Raw genomic sequence first — 21,458 nt, forward strand, 5'->3', positions numbered from 1 at the left:
TATCCTATTGCAGAGAATGTTCTACAGTATCACAGTCATGACCTCGGTACCTGTTTCACCCCACGTGCCATCTGGATTCTTCCCCCAGATACCAGTGTCTCAGAATTAAGCAGACGGGAAATGGTGTTACAACATGTACTTGGTTCTTGCCACCCACATGTCCTTTATTTACATTAATTTCTTTGGTCTCAACATTTGCTCTCAGTAACTATTCCTTTCTTCACTTTCTGTTCGTTTTCTACATACTTCATTTTCTGATCTGTCTATTTTCCATCACCTCCCTCCCACCTGTATCACATACAGTGCGCTTAGTTTCCGCTCTTCATTAACTTGTGCAAAATGTTTTGTCGGTAATCTCTCGATGTACATATTGTCCTGTCTGCCACATAATTTCCTGTCTGCCACCTTTAAGCTATCAGGTTTTCAAATCTTGTCTGGTGCAGTCCCCAACAATCAGTCTTACTTTCTCATCTCATCCGGTGATTCTCCCTTGATCTGGGGTTCTGGGCAACTTTTCTGAACTTCACCTCTTTTTTCCTAAACCTTACCAGTCATTTTACTTCAACCTTTCTGCCAGAACAACATTTCTCACCTTCCTCTACACTGTTTTGGGAATTAATATTATTGGAATTTGCGCAGCTGAATAAGTATTAAGGAGAAAAAAGGACATTTTACTAATAACTATATTTGCACGTTCAAGAACACAAATATTTACAGCGAACACAACAGAATAATCAGCGCACACAAAGAGTGTTAGACAATGCCAAAGAGGTCTATTTTACACAATGCACTTTGTGCCGTCACACACGAAATATATTGTTCACACAATTACAACACCCCTCCTTGAACGTATATTTTGTGTGTTGCTTCCACAAGATAGACCAAATAGACCCACAATCTCCTCAAACTTCTCCCTTTCCAAGGGTTTGGTCAGAAGGTCAGCTAACATGTCTTCTGTGCATAGATAGTCCACGGCAATGTTCTGACGCTCTATGGGGTCCCGAATGAAATGGTGCCGTATATCAATATGCTTTGTCCTAGCACTCGTAACATCATTTTTAGCTTGGTTTATGGCTCCCTTATTGTCACAGAAGATGGTTGTAGGTTACTCAATTAAATTGGGTTCTATTTCACTTATTAATGTTCGTAGCCATAATGCTTCCTGTGTGGTGTAAGATAGTACCATATACTTGGCCTCTACGGTGCTCAATGCAACAGTTTTTTGCTGTTGACAGGACCATGATGTGAGGCCCCCTATTAATTTAAAACAGCAGCCAGTGGTGGAGTATCTGTCTCCCAATTCACTCCACTAGTCCACATCACTATATCCCTCTAGTTTTGCGTTACCATCTCTATGGTATTTTAACTCATAGTTTGAGGTTCCTCTTAGGTATCGGAATATCCTCTTTACAGCTTTCCAGTGCTTTTCCTTTGGGTCTCTGCAATATCTGCTCACTGCATTGGTGGCAAAAGCAATGTCGGGTCATGACGTTTGAGACAAATATAACAGACCCCCTACTGCTTCTAAATAAGGAACATTCTTGTCACATTCCACATCAGTCTCATTTACACTTAACTTCACTCCTACTTCGATTGGAATACTTATGGGTTTGCAATCACTCATGCCAAATTTCTTTAATATTTTTTTCCGTGTATGATGATGCTCAATTCATGTCTTTCTTCATCCTTAGTAATCTGCACACCTAAATAACGTTTGACTTCTCCCAAATCATGCACCTTTGAAAATTCTCATTTGGCCTTCACTTCCAGTCAGAATAAAGAAATCGTCCACCCATATCACCTTTATTATTATTTCTTCTTTTCTCCCTTTATAGTAAATGCTGTGATCTGCCTTGGATTGCTTCATATTCATATTTATTAGAGTTTCATGTAGACATCGATTCCAGCAACGCCCACTTTGTTTAAGTCCATAAATACTTTTTATCAAACGCCAAATCATTTTACTTTCTGATCTGGTTTTTATGGCTTCCCTTCGTGGAATGACATATATCTCCTCCTCCAATTTCCCATTTAAATATGCTGTTTTAACATCCATATGATGAATTGTTAAATTTCGTTTTACTGCCAAGGCTAAAAGATATCTCAATGATGCATGCTTGACTACAGGTAAAAAAGTTTCTTCGTAATCTACCCCTTGTTTTTGTGAATATCCTTTTACCACAAGTCTTGCTTTGTATTTTGGTGATGAGCTTTCAGGGTTCTTCAAATTGAATACCCATCTTGCCGCAGTGGTTTCTTATCTCCTGGCATATCTACCCATTCAAAGGTTTCATTCTGATATAAAGATTCTAATTCTCTCTTCATCACTTCTTTCCATTCTTGAGAGTTTGAGCCACTCATTGCTTCTTCTGCTGTTCTTGGCTCATCATTAAAAGACTGTGCTGTATACATATCAAAATCTGGATATTCCTTTGGTTTTGGTACACGAGAAGAATGACTTACATTGTTTTCTTCATTTTTTTCATACTCATCATTGTCATCATAAATTGTATCCATTTGTCCTTGGCTGTCGTCTTCCTCTTTTTCACTTTCTGTTTCCTCACACAAGGTTTCACCTTCTGAACTAGGTGCAGTTGACTTAGTGGTTTTGCTCTCTTTAGAGTCCTTTCTATTTTCAAAGAATATTACATCTCTACTTGTGACAATCTTTTTAGTCAATGGGTCCATTAATCGGTAGCCCTTTGAATTTTCACAATAGCCTACAAAAATATACTTCTTAGCTTTCGGATCCCATTTTCCTCTTAGCTGTTTTGGAATATGTGCCATTGCATCACACCCAAAAATCCTTATATTGCTTAGATCAGGTTTCTTTCCTATCCATATCTCATAAGGGGTTCTATTCTTTAATGCTTTTTTAGGTGATCTATTGTTCAAGTCTACAGCTGTTGACACTGCCTCTGCCCAAAAATCTTTGGATAATTCAGCATCAGTCATCATGCTCCTTGCTTTCTCAACAGTGCTCCTATTAGCCCTCTCAGCAACCCCATTTTGAGATGAGCTGTACCTTATGGTAGTTTGATGCCTGATTCCCTTTTCTGCCAGAAGTTTCTTCAATTTCTGGTTAACATATTCTCTCCCATTATCAGACCTGATGATCTTGATCTTCTTTCCCGTCCACCTTTCAACCATATTGCAATATTCCTCAAAGATATCACTCACTTGGTCTTTAGAACTAAGAAAATAAACATGAGTATATCGTGAGTAATCATCAATAAACGTAAGAAAATGATTACTCCCACCTATGGATTCACACTCCATCGGGCCACATACATCTGTGTGGATTAACTCTAAGACTTCTGTGGATTTACTCTTACTAGTCTTGAAGGGTAACCTTGCTTGTTTTCCCTTTATACATGTCTCACAAGGATCCTTGGACACACTAAAATTCTGTATTCCCTTTACCATATCCTTTATTATAGACATACTCTTTCTATTTAGATGTCCAAGCCTCCGTTGCCATAAAAAACCTTCTGCTGAATATACTGAATCACTAACATTTTTATGTTTACTGTCAACGGTACCCAACTTAAAAATATCCCTTTCGTTACTTGCTGTAGCTATAACTTCACCACTTTCACTGATTACTCTTGCACCCTGCATGTCAAAAGTGACTGTGAAACCTTCCCGTCTAATATTGGATGAACGTTTGCTTGCTGACTGAACGCTGCGTCTCTTAAAATCTTTTAACTGCTGCTCTGTCAAGACTACCTGCTGATTATTACGACGAAACATAAAATGTGTTGTCGCCGTGGCCCTCAGTCGTTACCTGAAATTATTAAGACTGATTCTTACCTTTAATTATTTATACTGGATCGCCATCTGACTGCTACAGCAAACTGTGGAATGAATATACTTACTTCTCTTTAACATAATTATAAGCTGCTGGTGGAGTTTCATAATACTTTGTGACTGGAATTCTTTAAGTTGAAGTTAATTTAGATTTGATAAAAGCTGAAGCTCAGTTTAGACTTTTCTTTTAAGATAACAATAAATTCCGTAAAGCATTTACGTGAATGATTTTGGGATAGAAAATTCTTAATGCATTTAATCTGGTAGAAGTTAACTATATTCTGAGAACGATCTTGACAAACAATTACAAGGGGTATAGTTCTTTACAAAAATTCTTAAAAAGTAGCGTTGCGCTACATACCTAATTTTCCATCAAAATTACATAACTATATTCTGAGAACGATCTTGACAAACAATTACAAGGGGCATAGTTCTTTACAAAAATTCTTAAAAACTAGCATTGCGCTACATATAGCGAGTGGCTGGCGAGCACACCGCTTCTTTCAAAGTGTTAATTCATACCTCGCTTACAGCGACCTCCTCTCATGTCTCGCTAGCTACGACTGCCTCGTCTCACATCTTACTCGCAACTGCTCGCTTCCAACGCTCAATGCTACAAAAGTGTGGTCTCGCCGCCAACAATGGTTTTTGGTGCAGACAATCCCTGCTACCATTACAGATGTATTACTGCGCGCTGTTTCCCGCTCTTTCTCAAAATGTATCTATGCGCGGTTTCCCGCTCTTTCTCAATAATACACAATGCAATTTAATTAACAAAACAATTTAAATAAGAAACAGTTCAGATAATTACATGCTAAAACAGTTTAAATACGCCTATTACATAATTACAACTGTATTTCCTTTCTTGACAATTTCCCCTACAGACAGCAGGTTAGTTGCCACATTTTTCCCATAATGAACGTTGTGTGCTGTAACCATATCTGATTCACCATTTAAACTTACATGTAGATCTAGTTTCCCAGCCAGATGACACTGGAGCTTGTTGCCATCAACAGTAGATATTCCCATATGTGTCTTATCTTTGATGTCATAAAGAAGTGATTTATCTTTAACAATATGCACAGATGCACCTGAGTCTAAAATCCATTCCATATCATGATTACTCATCTCACCAAAAGAATAAAAACATGAGAGTGCCTTACCTTTGTTATTGGTCCTTCTCTCTGGGCTATCAGTAACATACCTCTTTTGCTGAGTGTCAGATCTTGGGCTTACTTTTTCTTTGCACTGAGATGCAATATGTCCCATCTTCTGACATTTATAGCACCTCACCGATTTCTTCTTTTTGTTTTTTGAGTAGAGAGCAGGCGCACCTTCCTTCTCCAATGTACAACAGCTTGGAGCACTCTTTACGTCCTGCAGGATTTTCACCTTAACACTGTTGCCTGTGATAGGTATACCTGAGCTTTCTAAGACCCATAATCATAGGTGCGTACCTTTCGGGCAGTCCTGCCAACAGCAGTGTTCCTATCCATTCGTCAGTGATCTCGAATCTGATGTTTCTCAGTCGGTTCGACATGGTTATTATTTTTTTAACGTATTCGTCTGCACTCTTACATTTGTCCAGACGTGTGGTAATTAACTCACGTAATAATACTACTTTTCTCGTAAGACCACCATCCTCGAATGCACTTCGTAAATTGTCCCAGACTTCTTTCACTGTAGCAGCTTTTTCAACGTGAGCATAATTCACCGAATCAATCAGTAATATCAATTTTGATTTTGCTTTCCTATCCTTACTTGAATAATTCTGATCTGTGATTTCATTGTCCCATCTACCATGTCCCATAGGTCGTCTAAACGTAAATACGCTTCTACCGTGAACTTCCAGGTTGCATAGTTTTCGTGACCTATAAGTCTTTCAATCTGTGGAATTTGTGGCGCATTCATTCTTAACGGTAACTTGCTTTTTATTGCCGTAAAGAACACCGAAAAATAATGCGAAAAAGAATTGCGATCGTCTTGTAAGGATAACTCGCACTTCACGTAAATTGGAACTTTTCCAATACTTTCTTCCTACTATTTTATCGATATACTTATTCCAAATGTAGTCTGGGCCCATAACCTATTGGAATTTGCACAGCTGAATAAGTATTAAGGAGAAAAAAGGACATTTTACTATTAACTATATTTGCACATTCGAGAACAAAAAAATTTACAGCGAACACAACAGAATAATTAGCGCACACAAAGAGTGTTCGACAATGCCAAAGAGGTCTATTTTACACAGTGCACTTTGCGTCGTCACACACGAAATATATTGTTCACACAATTCCAACAAATGTGTATGTACAAATTCGAGTTTATAGGCTTTAATTGGTTTTATCTGACGATGGACACGTCTACCTTTCACTTTTGAGCCGATAGTGATACATATATTATTGCAGAACTTTTTGTTGGAAGCACTAGGATATGATCCAAGTTTACAATTACAAACTTGTTGTTATGTACATTTCTAACCCCAGATGCATCTTCAACATGATGTGATCAACATTACTGATCACTTTCTGTGACAGATAGTTAGCCATTCCTTTTCATTTTTCTTCAAGAAATCTTCATATTCTTAGTGTGTTGCAGGCGAATCTTGTTTTAATATTTAATTAGTTTCCTGTAAACTCACAGAAACCCTCAAATTGTTTACTTCTAAGTGCTCAGCAGAGCCGAGCGGTTCTAGGTACTTCAGTCTGGAACCGCACAACCGCTACGGTCGTGTTCGAATCCTGCATCGGGCATGGATGTGTGTGATGTCCTTAGGTTAGTTAGGTTTAAGTAGTTCTAAGTTCTAGGGGATTGATGAGCTCAGATATTAAGTCCCATAGTGCTAAGAGCCATTTGAACTACTCAGCAGATCATTTTCCTTCATTACTTCAATTTTTTTCTTTCTTTTCTTCTTCTTCTTCTTCTTCTTCTTCTTCTTCTCTCCCCTTCTTCTTCTTCTTCTTCTTCTTCTTCCTTCTCCCTCCCTCCCTCCCTCCCTCCCTCCCTCTCTCTCTCTCTCTCTCTCTCTCTCTCTCTCTCTCTCTCTCTCTCTCTTTCTCTCTCGGTATTATTATGCCATATTAGTATATTACAAGTTTTATGTTGGAGTTTAATATTAATGATGATGATATCCAACTAATTCTGTTTTTCATCAGATCCGAAGTCTATGAATGTGTTTTTTGTCTTACCAAACTATTTCAAAGCTGTGCATTTTTTTGTGGCAGAGTAAAGCTGATTGTTGCATTATAATGTTGATCAAGATCTCAGATCTTCATGTTGAGTTTTCCAACTTGTCATACAGGATGGATCAAGGCTCCAAGCAACTACTGTCTCCTGCCTACTTATCCCCACTTTACAGATTTCTCTTACTAGTGATGCAAGACTGTACCTCAGTGGAGATCTAAATCTCTTTCTAGCCTTTGCATAAAAATTTTTCGGAGAATAAGTTGATGAGTGCACATGGTAAACGTTTACTGTCTTAAACATTTCTGAACATGCTATGTAAACATGAAAGACAATTTCTGTGCGTCTGTTCAGGAATACACTCTGCACTACAATATTTTCCCACACTACATACACAATTGGAACACGAAGAAACCATAACATCTGGTACCACACTAATCGCCCTATACCATGTACTTCATAGTATTTTTCAGAATACCTATGTAGATGTAAAATATAATAATATAGGGCTATTCAGAAAGAAGGAACAGATTTCAAACATTTATTGCTGCCAAACTACAAAAGATGGGAAAATGATTCCAATGTTCCTGGAAAGATAAAAGTTAAATTTATGGGCATTCAATGTGAGCACCATGTGTTACATGACAAATATCGAAACAGCGGCTTCTTCCCTGCAACACGTGAAGCAGCTGGTGTCTCGTTATCGAATTCACGGCTACAGCTATGGGATGACACAGACTTTCAAGAGTGTCGGGCATAGGGGGGATAAAAACACGATGTTTTACATAAGCCAATAACACTATTCTGTAATAACTGAATCTTTTGTTATGTCACGGGAAAAGCTACATATAACACTAACGTGCCGTGAAACATGCTAATGTTACCCTCTGAGCGGATTTCAAAGTTTGACCATGCGTGTGTGAAATGGGAAAGGTTATCGGACTATAATTTTGAATTTTGTGAAGCTGACAGTAAAACCAAATGGGTCTTAGCCTTGGGAGTTCATAAAAGTGATAAAATTATGAATGAACAATAAAAAAAGAATGGTCACCAGCCTAATTAGGCCCATTAATTTGGAAATATCTATTTGATAAAATTGGATATTAGTTATTGAAGTTACTTTTGTTGAGATTTCCCTTTGAATAGCAAACAGGATACAAACTGATACAGTGCACTGTGTACTGTGTGTAGCAGCAGTTATACACCAGTAAATTATGGGGAGCACAATTGCACTGAGCTCATACTAATGATGGCCACAGTCAATAGCATTACTTAATCAAAATACTGAAACATCGCTGCATGAAGTGCAGGACTAACTTTGGACATGAGGGGCTAACATGAATAACACAAATAAAGATAAATAATATCTTAAATACATTGTTTAAGCTCCTCTGCATATAGCAGTTTTCCTCAGTAACAGTAACAGTTCTTTTTTTTCTTAATAGGAGGATAAAATGATTGGGACCCAGAAACTGGTCAAGTTTTACTAGCCAAGGTTCTTTGATTATTGCTAAAGTAAAAGTTAGCTCTAAAAGCTAATCATTCACTTAAATTACTTTGCAAGGTAATAAAATGCATCACTGGGCTTAATTAATGTCAAAAGCAACCATTCATGATGGGTACCAAAACTACACTATCTTTGAAAATGTGCATAAGTTCACTTCTAACAGTACTACTGCAAATAGGTCCATTAAAGATTTATATATACATGTACTTTAATCACTTGCGAAGCAGGTATTCTTGGCAATAATATTTACACATTCTTGCACTGTAATCTTACAAAACTATAATTTATAATAAACTAAGGATACTTTAGCAAAAGCCTAGCCAACTTCACTTTTATGGTTTTAGCTATTTAAATAATTAAGATTTTCAATTTCCTATTGATTGATCTTTAAATTTTTGTGCTTAAACTTCCTACCTTAACAATTTCACTTGGAGTAATCCATAAACAAAGCATCCAAATTTTACTCTTACTTTAACTTTTTATACTCCTCTCACTTTAGACAAAAAAATAACTTTTAAACACATGAATGCCAGAATTGTTCATTTAAATCAGAATACTCAATGTTAGTAACAGTTAGGTGAGGACCCCGCGTAGGTTCATGATCAGGATTGAAGTTATGGTTTTGGACACAAATTGATGTTTTACTTGATTATTATTCAAACAACACACAAATTAACTTGGTCCATGTCAATAAACATTATGTAACTGAACATATGATGTCTGCGAAGCAGTGGCGAAGATTAGTGGCAGGCGAAATGGCAGCTAACAGTACTCGTGGCTCTTGATGTGCAAATGCTCTATAAAATCTTTTCTTGGTGTCAGATTTTCAAGATATTAGAGCTATTCCATTATTCTGTGAATAGCAAGTAATAGCCAATTCCAAATCTGAGGCAAATCCCTTCTAATGAAGCTTCCAATTGCCTCTCTTAGCACCATCAAGGTGTACTGTGCTAAGGCTAGCCACACACTGGGTGCCATTCACACAAAGTAGCTGCTCAGTTCAACCACCAAACCCAACTTTTACATCATGTCATGCCACTTTCATTGTGGAGGGACTTCCCAACAGTGTTCACATATTACAAATATGAGGGCCTTAAGCATGAACCAGCTTTTTACAAATGTACTTCTTTCACAAACATATTCATATTATAATAATTTAATATTTCAATATATTCTTTCACTTTTTTCATATATACATTACAAAACTCTAATTTTCTTGCCATACATCAAGGACTTCAAACAACACAGAATGCAGACTTCATAAATTGCATATACGCACTTGCTTGAAATAAACCTATTCCTAATCGATATAAGTGTTACAACCCCACAGATAAAAGTCACAAGGTGTGAGGTTTGTAGACCTCGGAAGCCAACAGTGATGAAGTTCATCTTCTGCTCCTCCTCTTCCAATCCAACATACTGGAATGGTGTCGTTCAGGTAATGTTGGAAGTGCTTGGAGAGTTTCTTTTAGCACATACTTTTCTGTTTCCAGGATTACTGGAATTGTGTTTCTTTCTTTTGTAGTTTGGAAGTTATAGATGTTGGAAATCCGTCCCTTCTTTGTGATTAGTCCAGTATATTGAATTCCTACACCTTTTTTTCTTTAATTAGTATGACCTCAGTTTAATTACTTGTATTTGTATATCTTTAGGTTATTCTTTCTGTTTTGTCTCTTTACCATTTCTGCATCTACATCTACATACACACTCCGCAATCTACCATATGGTGCGTGGCGGAGTGTACCTTGTACCACAACCACCATCTTCTTTCCCTGTTCCACTCCCAAACAAAATGAGGGAAAAATGACTGCCTATATGCCTCCGTACGAGCCCTAATCTCTCTTATCTTATCTTTGTGGTCTTCCACGAAGTATAAGTTGGCGGCAGTAAAATTGTACTGCAGTCTGCCTCAAATGCCGGTTCTCTAAATTTCCTCAGTAGTGATTCATGAAAAGAACACCACCTTTCCTCCAGAGACTCCCACCCGAGTTCCTGAACCATTTCTGTAACACTCGTCTGATGATCAAACCTACCAGTAACAAATCTAGCAGCCCGCCTCTGAATTGCTTCTAGGTCCTCCCTCAAACCGACGTGATAGGGATCCCAAATGCTCGAACAGTACTCAAGAATAGGTCGTATTAGTGTTTTATAAGCGGTCTCCTTTACAGATAAACCACATCTTCCCAAAATTCTACCAATGAACCGAAGACGACTATCCACCTTCCCCACAACTGCCATTACATGTTGTCCCACTTCATATCGCTCTTCAATGTTATGCCCAAATATTTAATCGACGTGACTGTGTCGAGTGCTACACTACTAATGGAATATTCAAACATTACGGGATTCTTTTTCTTATTCATCTGCATTATTTTACATTTATCTATATTTAGAGTTAGCTGCTGTTCTTTACATCAAACACAAATCCTGTCCATGTCATCTTGTATCCTCCTACAGTCACTCAACGACAACACCTTACCGTACACCACAGCGTCATCAGCAAACAGCCACACATTGCGATCCACCCTATCCAAAAGATCATTTCTGTAGATAGAAAACAGCAGGGGACCTACCACACTTCCCGGGGCACTCCAGATGATAACCCTCACCTCCGATGAACACTCACCATCGAGGACAACATACTGGGTTCTATTACTTAAGAAGTCTTCAAGCCACTCAAATATTTGGGAACCAATCCCACCTGCAGTGGGGCACCGGAAGTCAAGGAATATGGCATCCGTCTTGATACCCTTCATCCATGGTTCGCAAGATATCATGTTAAAAAAGTGCGAGTTGCGTTTCGCAGGAGTGATGCTTTCTAAAGCCGTGCTGATGCATGGACAGCAACTTCTCTGTCTCAAGGAAATTCATTATATTCGAACTGAGAATATGTTCGAGAATCCTGCAACAAACTGACGTTAAGGATATTGGTCTGTAATTTTGAGGATCCATCCTTCTACCCTTCTTATATACAGGCGTCACCTGCGCTTTTTTCCAATTGCTCAGGACTTTACGTTGGGCAAGAGATTCGCGACAAATGCAAGCTAAGTAAGGTGCCAATGCAGTAGAGTACTCTCTGTAAAACCGAATTGGAATCCCGTCAGGACCTGGTGATTTATTTATTTTCAACCCATTCAGCTGCTTCAAAACCCCAGGGATGTCTATCACTATCTCCTCCATACGGGAATCTGTATGAGTCTCAAACGGCGGTATGTTTGCATGATCCTCCTGTATGAAAGATTTCTCAAATGCTAAATTTAAAATTTCAGCTTTCGTTTTGCTGTCTTACGTTGCCAGGCCAGACTGATCAGTGAGTGACTGGATGGAAGCCTTCGACCCACTTACCGATTTTACAAAAGACCAGAATTTCCTTGGGTTTTCAGCAAGATCTTTTGGTAACGTATGACGGTGGTAGTGGTTGTATGCTTCGTGCATCACTCTTTTTACAGCAGCACGAATCTCTACTAACTTTTGCCTGTCCTCATTCTCCCGTTCTTTCTTGTACTGCGAGTGCAACTGTCTTTGCTTCCTGAGCATTCTCCACTATTTGTTTTCTCTATAACTGATCACCCTTTGTTTTAATGAATCCACATGATCTTTGCAATGTATCTGTTCATCATTTATTGCATTGCGCTTCTTTTTCCCCCTCATATATTTTTCCGACTACTCTTATGTTCTGCCTCCTTTTCCATTATTTTTACATCCCTAAATGGTTACTATTTTACAGTCTTAGCTTTCTCACAACTCACTTGACTGTCTTTTCTTTAAGTTTTGATGTTCACTGCTTTCTTATTAAATGTTACTGCTTTCACTGGAATTTATTATGTTTCTTCACTATTGCATAGGTCAGCCTATTACTTATTCCTGTGATTGTATTACATCAGGGATTCCAGACCACTGTACATTATTGTTTGAGGATCCTTTGTTACCCATGGGTTTATTCACAGTTTGTTTCCTTTTCATTCTATTTATCCTAAAGGAGAACATACAGAAAATCTCAGACTGGGTTTTATTTTTACATCTAACTATCAGATTAATTTCATCTGTTGCAGGGTATGTGTTTAATATTTCTATGTATGTGATGAATTAAGATGTATAACAGTTTTTCTGCAGACTGTATCATTGAATTGTTGACATAATGTCTTAATTTTTCTTAATGGGCACAATAATGGTGTTGTTTCTGTTCACAGAAGATGAAGTGGAAGATGGCTACTTTTTGGTCCGTGAAAGCAACACAGCTGCAGGGGATTATGTGCTGTCAGTTCAGTATCAAGGACAAATAATTCATTATCAGATAAGAAGACACAATGAAGATGCCTTTTTTTCCATAGGTAAGTAAAACTGCTGTAGACTTTACATTGTTTCGCTTAATTTTCTGTTTCAAGGGGTGGTACTGAAAATAAAATTTGGCAAAACATTACAGAGTTCATTCTTTTTAATTATTTATGTTAGTTAAGAACACAGTGGCAAAGCAGTTGTAGCTCTAAAACAATTTCGTTATAATGACAAAGGATGTGGACCAAAGATCAAGATGAGACTCAAACTCCTGACAACCAACCAACTGTGGCCCGCATCTCGTGGTCGTGCAGTAGCGTTCTTGCTTCCTGCGCCCGGGTTTCGGGGTTCGATTCCCGGTGGGGTCAGGGATTTTCTCTGCCTCGTGATGGCTGGGTGTTGTGTGTTGTCCTTAGGTTAGTTAGGTTTAAGTAGTTCTAAGTTCTAGGGGACTGATGACCATAGATGTTAAGTCCCATAGTGCTCAGAGCCATTTTTTTGAAACAACCAACTGTGCCCCAGATTCAGGGCATTGGTGTGCAGAAAAAAGTGGTGCATTTTCTTCAGTTTATTATAGGTCAGAGCCAGAAAATGTTTACTATTTAACTCTCTTACAAGAAATAAAGTGGGTTAAAGTACCACTCCAATATCTGTAATTCAGCACCATTCCAGGATAATAAAAAAATGGCTGGGGCTAAAGCTGTTTGTGCAACTTTATGTATTGTCTGTTATGACATGAACACTGCATCTCATCTCTACTTTTTTTCTGTTATACGAAACCTCTTTTGTAGTTTGTTAGACATTTTAGTATGCTTTTAGAGATAATGAGTTTGAATATGAAATAACTAATTCTCAATGGGAACATATTTTTATAGGACTACATCCTTCTCCATCGATAAATTTTTTCTCAATTTTTTCACATTTGATTGCATACTAAAATTTTTCGTTGACTGTTCCCAGTATGGTCAGGCACTAACTGTCACAAATGGTACCGCTTCCAGCCATTAGATGTAAAAGACTACCTCAGTATCGGTTACAAACAATGGAAGGAGCAAAGATAACTACTCACCATATACATTGCCTGACAGAAAAGTGATGCACCCAGAAAGGTGTTCAGAGAGTATGTCGTGTTACTTTCAGTTATAACAATATAGAGTTAACAATGTAGGAAAAGACAGATTGCTATTTACCAAAGGAAGACACTTCAAGTTGCAGACAGACACAGTTAAAAGACACTCACATAAATCTCTTGGCCACAGCCTTCATCAGTGAACCTGGATACTGTCACTGGGGTGGTGTTGACATCCAAGCGGGTGCCACACATGCTATATCAGGAACAGATCTGGGGATCTTGCTGGCCACAAGAGTACCTCAATATTAAAAGGCATATCCATTGTCATGTTGAAAAATGTCAACGCAATGCTGTCACGTGAGAGGTAGCATATGAGGATGCAGGGTGCTGTGACACACAGTTACACCATCGGAGTTCTCTCATTCACTGCCAACTCTGACCTGAAATAATGCCTGATGGTTCCCCACACCATGATGCTAGGAGTAATACCTGTGTGTGTCTCCAAAACATTGGAAAAACTTTTTCCTCCATACTTACCGTAGACACTCAGATGTTTAGGACGGATGGTAGGGACAGAGCATCGAGTGACATTATACTGAGTGCACTATCCAAAAATTACCTCGAGCAATTAAACAGAGAACCGACTCATGGAGACAACATCTTGGACCTACTGATAACAAACAGACCCGAACTTTTAAGACTCTGTATGTGTAGAACAGGGAATCAGTGATCATAAGGCTGTTGCAGCATCCCTGAATATGGAAGTTAATAGGAATATAAAAAAGGGAGGAAGGTTTATCTGGTTAGCAAGAGTAATAGAAGGCAGATTTCAGACTACCTAACAGATCAAAACAAAAATTTCTGTTCCGACACTGACAATGTTGAGTGTTTATGGAATAAGTTCAAGGCAATCGTAAAATGCGTTTTAGACAGGTACGTGCCGAGTAAAACTGTGAGGGGCGGGAAAAACCCACCTTGGTACAACAACAAAGTTAGGAAACTACTGCGAAAGCAAAGAGAGCTTCACTCGAAGTTTAAATGCATCCACAACCTCTCAGACAAACAGAAGCTAAACGATGTTAAAGTTAGCGTAAGGAGGGCTATGCCTGAAGTGTTCAGTGAATTCGAAAGTAAAATTCTATGTACCGACTTCACAGAAAATCCTAGGAAGTTCTGGTCTTACGTTAAATCAGTAAGTGGCTCGAAACAGCATATCCAGACACTCCGGGATTATGATGGCATTGAAACAGAGGATGACACGCGTAAAGCTGAAATACTAGACACCTTTTTCCAAGCTGTTTCACAGAGGAAGACTGCACTGCAGTTCCTTCTCTAAATACTCGCACAAACGAAAAAATGGCTGACATCGAAATAAGTTTCCATATTTAAATGACCTAGTAGATAGTGTTGGAAGTTCCATGCGGCTTTTCGCGGATGATGCTGTAGTATACAGAGAAGTTGCAGCATTAGAAAATTGTAGTGAAATGCAGGAAGATCTGCAGCGGATAGGCACTTGGTGCAGGGAGTGGCAACTGACCCTTAACATAGACAAATGTAATGTATTGCGAATACATAGAAAGAAGGCTCCTTTATTGTATGATTATATGATAGTGGAACAAACACTGGTAGCAGTTACTTCTGTAAAATATCTGGAAGTATGCGTACAGAACGATTTGAAGTGGAATGATCATATAAAATTAATTGTTGGTAAGATGGGTACCAAGTTGAGATTCATTGGGAGAGTCCTTAGAAAATGTAGTCCATCAACAAAAGAGGTGGCTTACAAAACACTCGTTTGACCTATACTTGAGTACTGCTCATCAGTGTGGGATCCGTACCAGATCGGGTTGACGGAGGAGATAGAGAAGATCCAAAGAAGAGTGGCGCGTTTCGTCACAGGGTTATTTGGTAACCGTGATAGCGTTACGGAGATGTTTAACAAACTCAAGTGGCAGACTCTGCAAGAGAGGCGCTGCGCATCGCGGTGTAGCTTGCTCGCCAGGTTTCGAGAGGGTGCGTTTCTGGATGAGGTATCGAATACATTGCTTCCCCCTACTTATACCTGCCGAGGAGATCACGAATGTAAAATTAGAGAGATTAGAGCGCTCACGGAGGCTTTCAGACAGTCGTTCTTCCAGCGAACCATACGTGACTGGAACAGGAAAGGGAGGTAATGACAGTGGCACGTAAAGTGCCCTCCGCCACACACCGTTGTGTTGCTTGCGGAGTATAAATGTAGATGTAGATGTAGATGGTAATCCAAGGTATTGCAGAACTGTTATTCATTGCTGAATGCAATATTATGTCATTCATCAGCAAGCCATGCTTCCCAGTCTCGCACCACTGTAAATGAGCCATTTTTGGTGTGTTATTAAAAGCAACCTATGCATAGGACAGTAATTCCCCAGCCCAGCTGTTGCTAGTCTCCGACCACTGGTAAGGGACAACACAGAATGTTGCAGAGAGTCTATTATTTGTTCTAGGATGTCAGATACAGATGTGAAGGGGTTACAAAATGGTTGGTGCACAATACAGTGATCCTCCCTTGTTGTGTTTAGACATGGTCGATCAAAAACTTGACGATAAGCATGCCTGCCCACATTTCCGCACAGTCTGCCATTTGGCCACTGTCACTTATGAATGCCCCACAAATCTGGATATTTCATGACTTGACCATCCGGACAAACAGAGACTCACAATTGAGGCCCTTTCAAACTGTCAGATGCTCATATTGCTATCTTGCATGCGTACATGGCTCCTTATATAACCCGCCAGGCCTTGTTACACCACTAAATATGAGCAATATCAGTGTGCTCTGGTGGTCATTCTACAAGTCACAAGAGTCGCAACTCTAATCATTTATATAGCCAGCGATAGCGTGTGAGCGTGCGAACTCACATTGTCTGTGACTAGGGTCATCTGGGTGCTTCACTTCTTTTTTTTTGGGCAATGTAGCTGAGGCAATTGGTAGATGACAGATGTATAAACGAAATTGTAATTGTTGCTAAGCTTTCTAATTGTAGCAACCTGGCCTTTTCATAGCCACTAGACATCAGGATGGGCAAGATGAATGATGTGGGAGAGAGCTAAATTATGCCGGGATGCACATTGAAACAGTGGTGACATTAACAAATGATTTCTGGCAGCAATGTACCTGTAACAGCTGTCCATGTGACCACTCAACGCACATACCATTATAACAGTTGTGTAATGTGCTGATGCCTCCTATGACACCCTGACATTATGTTGCCGTGGGTCATGGGTCATTGCCTCTATGGCGCCATGTGCCCCACAAGTGGTGAAGAAACCAGTGCGGCCCACTCAGAGCCTCCGGAGTTTGGCTGGCTATGCAGCCTTGTGCTTACTTGTGGTCCCCATGTTGTGCATTTGTGTGTGATAGCCAACACTAGAAGTTTGATGCTGAGCAGCAAGGCCCCTGTTAACCAGGACAATAATCAGTGATGTCTAGATGGCTAGCAGGCCGTGAGGGTGTGTCTCCTCCAGGCAGATTGTGGACAGCTTTTACTCCGTCTACCCAAGTCTCTCAGAGGACGGAGGCTGGCCACACTTCAGCCACTTGCATCATGAAGTTTCCCCAAGTCCAACAGCTGCAACACCACAGGTGTGGCATGCTGTGGGGCAGAACTTGACAAGGTGGTTAGCATGCAATCAGCTAGCAGATCTTCATCGCCTGAGTGTTAGTCACGTTTTTTCTGAAACTCAACAGGTTGTCATTCTCTCTGGTTCCAGCTACAGACAGAATAGTGGCATAACTGAATATCCTGAAGCTCTAGACTCAATCATTTTGCACTTATTGCTGTACTTCTGATGTAATCCTACTGGGGAAGGGGAGGGGGTGGATTTGTTACACATTACTCATCTCGTCAGCTTTTCCTGGCTCATTCTACAGCTCCGCACTGAGCACATATTGCTGGGGTTGGTAGTATTTGCATTGTGTGAGTTTTCAAATGTATGCAAGTGCTCCGAGTTAGGAGGTGTTACTTCACACTTGGTCACACTGTGTTGTTGTGTTAGCTGTTCTACCTGAGTTGCCCATGGTCGGTGTCACAAAACCCGTCTGGTCAGTGTGTTTGATGCAATGTCAACAGTGCTGCCCAGTGTCCTTCTTGATTAGCGCATCGGCCAAGCTTGCCTCTATTGCCTGCAATGACTGGAATAAAACTTTTTAAAAAATTTACAGTTCGGGTGCCGAACTGTTTTGGAGTGCATCACACCTCTCCTCATTTGAATTATTCATTCTGGATCCTCCAAGATGAGTCTTTTAATTACAATTGCTCTTAACTGTAAAACTCTATACTGTGCTGTGTTCAACACCCAGATTTAATGATGAGTTGTCCCACATGGTTTTTCCCTTACCTACTATTAACATGAGATGACTCTTAAAGTGAGATTTCTAAAATTTTATTGCAATGCAGTCCTTAATCTAAAGCTAGTACTACTTAAATAGAGTAGTTTTGTTTCCATTAACTGTTCCCTTGACCTTTCCCGGCTAACCACTCAACTGGTAGCTGATGTGTCGGTGGCCTGTGGGTGGTGCATGTCTAAGTTCATTTTATAAGTAAAATATGCAAACATCTAAGTGAAACATGACCGAGTGCACCCACACATCTCTTTTTGAAGTAAGACTGTGTGGGCCTGATTTCCTTTTTGCAGCTTGACTCATTTGTCTTCCCCAAAGACTATACTTGCCCCCTTGTGCCCACGTATCAGTCTGTACCGGTTTTTCTGGACAAAAACATATTCCCTCAGGTGCATTTCTCCAAATCCACTAACAACAAAACTACATGAGTGCCTTTACTATCTGTAATCAACATTACCTCCTGTGTCCATATACGTATCCCTGTCACCCAAGATATCCTCCCTAAGCTTACCACCTGTGGAAAGGAACCGTCCATCATGCTCTCCCTTCTTTTGAAATGATTACTTAGCGACAAGTGGAAAAGAAGAAACATATCATAAAAAACTGATAATAACTTTACATTACTAAAAGAAAAATACATCAAATATCCTTCATTTCAATGACTGATTCACAGCCTGTGCCGTATGGATCCTTTCCACCAACACTAGCTGTTCTGAAATGCGCAGATGGGAACTTTCCCTGCAGTACATCCTACGTTCCCATAACCCTCCTGTCCTAAACCTTCGTTGGTCACTGTCGTCACCCATCCAGTCCCTTCCCTGTTCCCAGTTCAGTACTAAACAGTTGTCGTTCCACCACTACACTCAGTCTTTTTTTTCTCTCTTTTCCACTACCTTCCTTCTCTCCTCTCCTGTTGCCCTCAGTCTAACGTGCAGCACTTTTCTGTCCACCACCCCCACCATACTATCTCTCCCCCCTCCCTTCTCCAGCCTCCTCCTTAACCCCACCCATTTGCTACTCCCATCATGCGCTGGTACTGCTGCTCGCAGTGTGGTTTCACTTGCCTAGACTGCAGTCGTGTGTGTTGAGTTGTGTTTGCATGTGTGTGTTTGCGTGTGGGGGTGTGTGGGTGTGCGTGTATGTGGATGTGTGCGCGTGGGTGTGGGTGTGCGCGTGGGTGTGGGTGTGCGCGTGGGGGTGGGTGCGGGTGTGCACGGGTATGCGGGTGGACGCGCACGCCTTTGTGCGTGTGCATGTGCATGTGTGTATGCGTATGTCTCTATTTTTGACGAAGGCATTAACAGCCGAAAGATATATTTGTGAGAGTCTCTTCATTTTGCCTATCTGCGACTCAGCATCTTCGCTATGTGCTGAGTAGCAACTTTCCTTCTCATAAAATAGTAAAAATATGCATGGCAATGACATAATGAAACAACACTAAATCTGTCTGAACACAACATAATGTAAAATATAACCCTTAAAGGCGAAGATCAAAAATAACTTAGCAACACACAAAACACTGCAAAGAATCTAGATGCTCTTAAAGCATAAGGTATGCCATGTGCGTTGTGCTGTCTAACTGCTGGAGGTTCTTTTATTTCTGCCAACTGCATATTTGCTTACTGGATCACTTGCAGATAATAATTGTGATACTACATTTACCATACCTTTAAATTGTTTTACCCCACTGAGATGAACAATAGATGATTTGGTAGGAAATTTTAATTTTACATTAACTGGTCAGATCATCTCTATGACTTTATACTGTCTATGATGTTTGGTCAAGAATTTCTTTGTCTTTCCCTTCGGTGTGAAGGGATAGTGACCAGTACCCAGTGCTCTCTGTGATATTGCGGAAGTGTGCTTATGTGCCTTTTCAGCAATTTCTGGCATTCCGAAGCCTTTGTCTTTGCTTTTTGCACGTTTTTCCATATTTTCTGTATTCTTTTCTCAAACTTCTGTACTGATTTGCAATCTGGTTCCAACTTGCAGATTTGCTATCTGTGCTTAGTACGCCAAAGAGAAACGGAAACTTCCTCCTGTACACCAGCTCAAATGATGACATGCTGGTTACTGTATGAAGCTTCGAGTTGTGCACACAAACCACATTTGGAATATAGGTGCCCCAATCATTGTGTCTTAACATTCACATAGAACCTCAGCATTTTTTAAACACATGACATGGCCTTTTCATAAGTTCGGAAACAAAGGTCATACCCTGATCCATGACTAAGGTATCAGGTACTCCAAACTTCAACAACCAGCTCTTAAATAATGCCTGTGCTACAGTACTGGCCTGTTGGTCTGAGTTGCTATCATTGCTAGGAAATGTGAAAAATGGTTGATGATCATAAGCACATACCTATTCCCCACAGGTGTTTTGTTGAATGGTGCACATATACCAAACCCAAGTATTTGAAATGGCTTCAACACATCTTATAACCTCTGCAGAGAGATTTTCTTATATTAAATAATTGCTCTCTGCATAAATAAGACATACTGCTCCTTGTCGAGCTTTATATTTTTCCACTAAATCTGTTCTGCAATGCATTTATCTGTAACAATTCTTTCTGAGAAACTCTGGGACCATGACATGTGGTCCACATCTCATGACTCTGACTTAAAAGCCTGACAGTCTTTATCCTCTGCTCATACTTGTTGCTATTCGAACACACTCTTACCCATTGTACTCAACGTGCCTACTTTGCAACTTAGTGTGTTCGTGTGTTTCCTACTTGATTTATGGATGACCTCGTAATCAAATTTGCTGAGATTGAGAGCCCAATGTGTTGGAAGAGTAGATGGATCTTCACCAAGCATCCATTTCAGTGACATCTGATCTGTTACAACTGTACAGATAACACTGAAAATACGTAATACAATGTACGACCACTAACGTTTCCTTTTCTGTTATTGACTAGTTACTGTGCTTCATGTAGTTGCTTTAAAGCATATGCTACAGGATGCTCCTGCCCATTAACCATCTGGCCTAAAATACAATTGACTGCTTCATTACAAGCTTTGCACAAGAGGATGAACTCTTTTTCAAAATTGGGAAAAACTAATATTGAGTCTGAAATCAGTACCTCCTTCAATTTTTTGAACACTAGCTGACAATCATGTGCCGACTGAGACATTACACACTTTTTTAAAGCAGTTCACCGGTTGAACTATTTTTGTGTATTCCTTTACGAATTTACAGTAGTAGCTACATAACCTGATAAATGACT

General features: G+C 39.7%; 1 protein-coding gene across 9 annotated transcripts in view; it reads left to right on the plus strand.

Moving 5' to 3' along the window:
• The window catches only part of LOC126351714 (tyrosine-protein kinase Shark), a 146,185-nt gene that overhangs the window by 24,871 nt on the left and 99,856 nt on the right, over positions 1-21,458 (plus strand). For all 9 annotated transcript variants that reach the window (XM_050002627.1, XM_050002631.1, XM_050002635.1 and 6 more), the window contains exon 3: positions 12,691-12,831. In XM_050002627.1, the coding sequence (XP_049858584.1) occupies positions 12,691-12,831 (141 nt within the window). The remainder of the gene's footprint in view (positions 1-12,690; positions 12,832-21,458) is intronic.

This window comes from Schistocerca gregaria, chromosome 1 (genome assembly GCF_023897955.1).
Source record: "Schistocerca gregaria isolate iqSchGreg1 chromosome 1, iqSchGreg1.2, whole genome shotgun sequence".
Classification (NCBI taxonomy): Eukaryota; Metazoa; Arthropoda; class Insecta; order Orthoptera; family Acrididae; genus Schistocerca; species Schistocerca gregaria.